Genomic DNA, 8,572 nt, shown 5'->3' with positions numbered 1-8,572 from the left:
TCACTGACGGTGTTGTGTTAAATTCTCTTCATGCTATTTTGTAAACAGACAACTGCAACAAAAAATATTGAAAAATGAACCAAGAGGCAGAAAAAGAAGAAAAACTAAGGGAATCAGCTTGTATTGGTGATCTTGATCAACTTAAGAAGTTGATCGAATACGGCAACATAAATATCAATTCACAAAATAACATAAATGGATGGTAATTTCAATAAAATTTGACCAGTGTTTCTGCATACCTATATGAATTCACATCTATTGAATTTTAATTTAATTTTGCCTCAGTAATATACAAAACTTCTTGGTATATATTCATATCATCTGTTCATCATACAATAACACAGTTTTGAAGTATGAGGGAGGGATTACATAATTTGAGAATAAGCTATGTGGACCTCATCAAGGCCTAATTATATGACCTATACATTAAACCTATTTCACATTTATCCTTAATTAATCTTGTTTTTTACATTTGTCATTTTCCATGTTACTTTGTACCATGTACTTTGATGTTATGTTGAAAAAGAAACGCCTTGATAACAGAAATAACATGTCGCAATAATAAATATAAAACATGAAGTAATATGTTCATGCAGCGTTTTTTTTTCTCTACTTTGGGAATGGTGCCGGTACCAGACTGATTGGGAAAAAATGCGTTATTTTGACTAAAATTGGGAATTTTTTTAATGCATTTTTTCAGCTACAAATGAGATTAGACATCATGAATAAAGATAGCTAACAGCTTCCACTGTCTAGATAGAACTATTGAGTGGTGATTTATATGAATATGTTGGATTTAAATGATTTTAGGAAAATCACTTTGCCTTGTGGGCATTTTGAACAGTCAGTTTGGGAATTTAACATTGGAAATTGGGAATTTGGGAATTTTAATGTGTTTTTTCTATTGGGAATGGTACCGTTTTAGGGTAGTAGTTATATAAAGAAAAAAAACACTGTCATGTCACATTTTTTTGGACTTTAACTTTTGTTATTAAACTCATGCACATGTAATTGCCCAATTATGTATTTTATTTAAAGAACTTTATTATATAGAAAATTTCTTTGTAGCTAGGTTTTGTAAAGTCTGTGGTTCTACTAACCTGTAATAATGCAAGGAGGGGCACCTTAGGAAAACAAAAGAAAGTGGCAATATGACTTGAAGGTGTGGGCATGACAAAAAACATTTTTCATATTGTAGTTATGAAATCATTAAAGTTCATTTTCTATTTTTTTGTAAAGGACTGCTCTTCATTGGGCATGCAAGAGAAATCATGTGGCAGTTGTCAAGTATCTTCTATCAAAAGGTGCTGACAAAACCATACAGAATTCCAATAAAGAATTGGCAGCACAGTTGACAAACACTGCAGAAATACGCCATATTCTAGATTGTAAGTACTAGTAATATTATATTTACTCCTGCTTCAAAATTCTGTTTGGCAGGGAGGGTATTAACTTCCCAGACTTTCAATGTTTCAAGTCTTTGGAGCAATATACATATTTTAATATTCTGATGATCCAAGGCTATATCATACATGTTTAATGTCTGATTTCAAACCCGATATGAATGAAAAAATTTCATGACAAATATTCCAATTTATAAATCTGCTAACAAAACTTGTAAATTAATTAATATCTTATGGAGGTTGAAAGCAGATCCACTGTGAGAATCAGTTATCTGTAAATGAATATAAAATTATGTATTTTATTGTTTTACATATTAAATGTCATTATGCATGTATCTTTATTGAACATATATGTAAACTTTTTAATCAAATACCACCATTAACATAAATATACTTCCTTGGGTAAAACAATGATGACAACCCATGTTTGGAGGTTACCTGCTTCAGTGCCTGTCCTGAAACTTTCATCAGAATTTTTAAATCTAAGCTGGGATAACAAAAATTTATGACTTATGTCTTCCAGATTAAAGATTTTATTGGTATTATACAATGAGTTTTTCACCTGAAAATATTACCTAATAAGGTTTATTTCAGATTCTGGTAATGCTGCCGAGGGTGCTTCATTGCCTATTCTCCCTAGTTACCTGAAGCATCCGGTGTTTCCATACATAAAAGACAGGGCCGACGAACCAAATCCTGTTCCAGATGTAAACGGGCATGTCCAGTACCAGCAACATACTGTGCAGGCTAATGCAGGTCCAGTAGACCCAAATGGTAACTATGACATGACAATTAACCCTTTTACCTGTTGAATCTGTGTAATGGAATATGCCAATCTTTGAATTTGGAACATTCCATTCATAGTTTGAGGGATTTAAAATCAAATTTCAAAATGAAATGGTAACTACAGTGTATTACATGCAAATTAACCCTTAACTTGTTGAATTTGTGTAATGGACTCTGCCAGTCTTCAAATTTTGACAGTCCATTTGTATAAGGGAGTTGGAAATCAAAATACAGAAATTGAGTTGCAAAGAGTATAAAGCCTGGCATCAAGGTTATAAAATTTGTTTCTTAGATCTGTCTCAAATTTCAGGATTTTTATTGGTCAGTGGTAATTCTGTGGCAGTTTCTGACTAATCAAATACCTGAGATTTGAGTTAGAGCCAAGAGTATGTCTTTATAACCTTGGACCCTGTTCTACTGGGCTAACTCATGGTGGCCAGAGGCATTTGGCACATTTGCCTTGCCAATAATGGTCAAAATTATCATAAGTAACCTCTCCTTGATCATCTTGAACAAAATTACTGCCCAGCACCCATTTACTATAATATAAACAAGGTAAATAACGCCGTAGTGTATTTCCTGTCACTGTCAACATTTTGCTTCGCATTTTTTTTTAAAGAAGACATATTTTCATGATGATCAGGGGGAGTTTGTTTCATGATAATTTAACCCAAGTATACATATATAAAGATATATAATTTTGGAGAGGTTATTCAAAATATTTGTACATGCATTTGTATAATATTTATTTTACAGTAGTGTTTATGGATATAATTCTGAAATTAAGCTGCATATTTTTCATGGAGAGACTTTATTGAGGTTGAAACACGTTCATTTTGATTTAATGTTACAGAGATAGTGCTGAAATCGAGAGTGGCATATTCAATGGAAAGAGACTTTATCGAGGTTGAACTTCTTCGCAGTAAACTAACGTATGAAGGATTAATGTCGTTACTTACAAAAGAACTCGGAGTCGATCGTCATTTGGTACACAAGATCAGAAAATTACCTAACACTATTATACGGAAAGATAAGGATGTTCAGCGATTGGTTGACTATCAGGAGCTTGAACTTGTATTGACCAATAAGGCGATGAGTGCGATGTCGAGGAACTACTCGGATGTGTCGGGCAGCGATGGTTTTAAACATGAACAAATACTGTATTAGATATTATTCTATACTCCCTGAACTTAGTTTTTTTATTGACTTTAAAATTATTAAGCTCAGTATTGATGCAGTAATAAAATTTTGTTTTATCAGTATTTTGATATTTTTATATCATAAATGAACATTTATAAGTAATTTCTGCATCACAGATTGTTTAGAATAACTAAATAAGTATCTCATTTTTGTTTTCTCAATAATGGTTACTTTCATTTTGGTTAGAAAATGGGATATTCTAATCTCTACCTTATAAAATTTTAAAAAAGACATTTTTTTTAAGATTTAAAACATGTTTTACACAGTGCAATCTATTTACTTACCTAGATTAAAAACTTTAATGTGATGCTTTTCTTAAAAAATATTCATTTTTGTGTTTATTTATTTAAATCTTTATTCACCTATCACAGTATTTAATTGTCCATACAAATCCAAACTGTCTCCAACTATTACCTTATTTATGTAAAATGTTTCATTTTTAAACTTAATCGTTTTTTCCTAGCAAGTGTAAATAAAATTTAGCTATTTGTACATGTACTTGCATTGTTCATCACTATTATAGCATTGTTACTGAATTTGAGGGACCACAAAATTTAAAGGTTGTTTTTTTATATAGTTAAGTTGTAGTGATTTTGGAGTTAATAATATTATTGGAAAGTATTTCTAAGGTTTAAACTGTGTGTTTGGCAACATGTTTGTGTAGATTTTAAAGCTGCATGCGTCCAGAAGAGCAAACATATTACCAAGGAAATCAAACTTTAGAAAAATGTACTAAGATTTTAAGAAAAGTAAAAAGAATCTCATGTAATAATTTTAATGTTATGTGTGATTAGTTTATACAAATTTATTTTTTAATTTGATTGTGTTGGAAGCTAAAAGCTTATTGAAACACTCTCAAATCCGTTCCGGGAACCAACCAGTACTAAGCATTGAGTGTAAAGTTCCTTGCTCAAGGAAACACCGGTTGCCCCTGACAGGGTTTGAACCCATGCGGTCAGCAAATCCTTAGATATTACTAGTCTGATGTGTTAACCATATGGCCACTCTTATTTTTCTACTGCATAATTTTTTCTACTGTGTAATGCAGTAAGAGCTATTTTTGCTTATTTTGACCTCCTTTTGGTAATGAAAGTGGATTATAAGTGCTATTGCAATATTAAAGTTACTTTCTTTGTTCACTTGAAATATTTAATTACATAAACATTTTTTAGAATTTTCATGAAAATTAGCATGAATCTGGAGGCATACTGCTTTTATATGAAGGCATATCAGTCATTGCAATTGCTAAAATGTTACTGTATGTGATGATTGCACATTCTATATGTGACAGTGTTGGAATAGAAGCAAGTGTGAAAAAATTGAATGGGTTTTCTTGTTGTTGTTGTTGTTTTTAATTTAGTCTTCCAGTTTCTCACAATATTTGTAACTGCTTGTGAAGAAATATACATTGGTGTACAACTTGTTTTTCCCTGTTTATTTTTTTTTTCTTCTTATGTATAAATAGAACTTTAAAACTGGAGCTTACAGTGTTACCATTTAACAATTTGTTATAAGTGATTCATGGATCAAGTTGACAATTTTCAATTAAAATCAGATATCCCATTTTCCTCCCTTTTTACCTTCTTCCTAAAAAAATCGAAAGTGGATTTGACAGTTGGGTTTAAATATAAAATTTTTAAATGGGGGTTTGGGAAACAAAAAAAATTGGGGTTTGTTTTTAATTTTTGGGAATTTTAAAAATTTTTGGGAATGGTATATTTTTTTAAACCTTTTTTTAAATTAATTTTTGGGTGATAAACCCTTTTCTTGTTTGTTTTTCCCCTTAAAAGAAATTTTTTTTAAAGTTTATTATGAAAGATTTTCATTATCGTTTTAAAAGGGATATTTAGGGTTTTGATTATTTTTAAATTTGGTCACCCAGCAGAGTAGGGCATGGGTCCAGTCTGCACCAAAAATCTGATTTTTAACAGGAAAACCCCCTCGCCCCAAAATTGTGGAAAAAAACTTTGTTGGCTTAATTTTGATACTGTTAAAGTGAAAATCAAAACTACCAGTTTCTAAGGTGTTAGTTGACATGGTGCTAAAGTGGGGTGCAAACCCAAAAGGTTTGAGTGATACCTTTAGACCTTATTAAACTATCATTTCTCCCCTTTTCTTTTCCTAAGGGATAGCAAAAATAAAAATCAAACCAAATGTTAAAAACTACTTTAAGTTTATGCTACTGTTATTTTTATTACTAAATTTTATATTTTATTTGTTAATGAATGTTGTTATTATCATCTACAAAAAAGCACATTTTCTTTTAACATTTGCTAAACAAATGTATTGCATATCAAAACAATTTACCCATCCATATTTTTCTAAATGAAATATTTTTACTTGAATTTACTTCAATCAACAGTTACTGTTATGGCCAATTTATTGTCATGGTCATTTTAAATAACCAATACTCTCTTTGTAAAGCAAAAAAACAACATAATATTGAGATTTTTTTTACCTATACAATGAACTATCCCATTTTTTTTGTCCCAACTGATAAGCACTTTTGTGGTGGAAAAAGTCTGAATTCTTATAAATTTGAAATAGATACTATTTTCAAAACTGATATGTTTTCTCTTCTGAACTGCATTATTTGTTATTTGTATAGCTTAAGTCCATTGAATTGAATGTAAATGGGTTTCCTATCTACTTTTTTACTTAATTAATAAATATCATCTTTTTTTTGGCCCAAAACCATGAATTTCAAAAAGAAAAAGGGAAACAAAATAGCTAAATTTGTAAATTTTGCCTTTTAGGATAAAATTTTAATTTTTAAAAAAAATTTTTTTTTTTTTATTTTGGAAGATTTAAATTGGTTTTTGGTTTTGGGGAATTTTACCCTAATTTTATTTCTTTTGAAAGCTAAAAACTGAAACTTTTTTTTCATTTGCCACTAAATTGTCGTGAATTTATTGGGTATTTAAAAAAGTGTCACATTTGCTTTTTTCCAAGCACAGCTCCATAATCATAAAACATGATGTAAATTTTTATATGTCATTATACATGTATTTTGTTAAGCAGTAGTTGAATATGTCTACATAATATTAAGAATTTTGTTTCCTGCAAGTTGTTTTCCTTTAATGTTAATACATGGTATTTAATAAATGTACATGTTCTATATTTTTGGGTATGGTTTTTCATATTGGTGAAAGAAAAAATGTGCCATAACACATTCAAAAATAATTATTTCATGAAACGACAGAACAACCTACTTTCTTCAATTATCTAAAACAAGAACCGGGCATTTACACCCTAACACCAAAGGGGCTTGATTAATTAGGCCCCTATTGCAAATAAAAATAACCTGTTTTACAAAATTTTAAAAAAAATTCTGCAAAAAAACAGCCCAAAACAAATCAAATTTTTTTCAACTTCTGGGAAAATTGTCCCTTTTTAGACTTTTTTTCTTAAGAGATTATATGGGGACAGTTATTTGGTCATACTTTGGGGTTAAACCCAACTAAAAATTTCATGTACAAAAGAAAAGTAATCCCCCTTAAAAATAATTAAAATTTCAAAAAAAAAGAAAAATTTTGCCCCGAATAGCTAAAAAGGGGGCCCAGGGCAATTAGAGAGAACAATTTTTAAAAAATTGGGGTGATTCTACTCCAGTGCCGGGCCCGGGTGCTTAAAATATGCACAGAGGAACACAGAAAAGGTTAAAAACCAAAAAGGGTTGGGGGAAAATTTTTATGACACCTTCCCCTGGTAAGGGGATTTTAAAAAAAACCAAAAACCTTTAAAGAAGCATAAATGATTTTCCCTTACTTTTAATAAAGTTTTAAGGGTAAATGAATAAAAGGGTTTTTTATTTTTTATCTGAGGCAACAGCTGTGCCAATGAAAACAGCCGATTTGGTCAAGGGGGATATTGTAATCTACAGACTGAAAATACAACCGATTTAAAATAGCATTTCAACCGATGATATGGATCGCCAATCAGTTTTCAATGAAAACCCTGTGCACCTTAAATATTCAGAGCCCCTGTTACTAACAAGAAACCATCCATTATTGTTACGGGTATCTATAAACTGTGCATTAAACTTAGAGAGAAACATAAAGAAAAGCTTGTGTTGTATTTATTGATCATTGAAATTCTAAAAATCCATCTTAATATAATGTATATTTAAAATTTTTACCAAAAATAAAGATATTGTGCTTGTGAAAGATTTGTGTTTCATGTTTTTCCTATATATCTAGCTTACAGTATTCCAAATCTCCCCTTGTGGCTTAAGTTTTTCCTTGATGGGTTGAGACATAAGAATTGCAGCCACCGTTTAGCCTGCATAATCGTAAGGGGCGACTAAATGGGATGAATTTCTTACCAGTCTTTTCATCTCTTAGCTCAAGCAGATGAGGTGGTTTTTACCCCTGATGACACTTTAAGTTTGTATACCAGAGGTCAGCCAAAATCATCTTTCCTGTTTTAGTGCCATATGACCTAAATTGTGTTTGTGGGGCCAAAAATCCAAAAACCTTTAACCCAAATGAAAACAATTTTTAAATAAAATCCTTTAAAATTTTTTAAACTTTAAAGGCCCTTTTTCGGGTAAAACTACAATGCCAATAAAATTAAAATTTTTTCCATAATTTGGGCTTTAAATCAGCCATGCCCCTTTGTATTTTTCCCTACAGTTACTTTTTACGGGTGCCCTTTTTTTCTGTTGGCTTTAAACCCAATTTAAAGGGAAAGGAAAATTTAAACTTTTTCGGGAAGGCAGAAACACTTCATTTTAGGCGGGGAAAAATGAGCCCTGGCAAGACATACCCAGACGGGGTCAATAAAAATTTAAAAGGGAAAGGCCCAAAACCACTTAAAATTCGGCACTGAAAAATTTAAAAAGTTGTGCAATAACACACGGGGTTTTTGTTACTAAAACTTTCCAAGGCGATCTTTTTTAAATTTTAAGACAATTATCTTAAAATGGGGGTTTCCCAAAAGGATTTTTTTAAATTTTATCTTAAAAATATGTTTTTAAAGGGTTTAAAAGGGGATGCTAAAAAAAGCATCAAAAAGCCCAATTTTTACGCCCAGCCACCTTAATGAAAAACCCTGTAAATTTCCGGGGGTTTGGAAATAACACCCTTATGCGGGGAAAAGGGGGTAAAAAAACCATAAAATTTTGGGCCCAAAAAACACAATTAACTTTTGTGGTTTTTACCCCACCCTTTTATTTAGTAAAG

General features: G+C 30.9%; 1 protein-coding gene across 1 annotated transcript; it reads left to right on the top strand.

Moving 5' to 3' along the window:
• Positions 1-3: 3 nt before the first annotated feature.
• Positions 4-3,849, top strand: LOC132737923 (ankyrin repeat domain-containing protein 40-like). The gene is made up of 4 exons (XM_060725302.1): positions 4-202; positions 1,240-1,388; positions 1,998-2,177; positions 3,043-3,849. Exons 1-4 carry the CDS (start codon positions 75-77, stop codon positions 3,354-3,356), a joined length of 771 nt encoding a protein of 256 aa, XP_060581285.1. The 5' UTR covers positions 4-74; the 3' UTR covers positions 3,357-3,849.
• Positions 3,850-8,572: the final 4,723 nt, after the last annotated feature.

The sequence above is a fragment of the Ruditapes philippinarum genome, unplaced genomic scaffold (genome assembly GCF_026571515.1).
Source record: "Ruditapes philippinarum isolate M1 unplaced genomic scaffold, ASM2657151v2 ctg3495_1_1_1_1, whole genome shotgun sequence".
Lineage (NCBI taxonomy): Eukaryota > Metazoa > Mollusca > Bivalvia > Venerida > Veneridae > Ruditapes > Ruditapes philippinarum.
Note: the sequence above shows the minus strand (reverse complement) of the source record. Positions and strands in the feature narration are given on the sequence as shown.

Excerpts from the sequence above, each read along its gene's own strand:
- LOC132737923 (XM_060725302.1), top strand. The coding sequence starts at position 75 with ATGAACCAAGAGGCAGAAAAAGAAGAAAAACTAAGGGAATCAGCTTGT. Across the intron at positions 203-1,239 it reads CAAAATAACATAAATGGATG|GACTGCTCTTCATTGGGCAT; the intron begins GTAATTTCAATA and ends TTTTTTGTAAAG. Across the intron at positions 2,178-3,042 it reads AGGTCCAGTAGACCCAAATG|AGATAGTGCTGAAATCGAGA; the intron begins GTAACTATGACA and ends TTAATGTTACAG.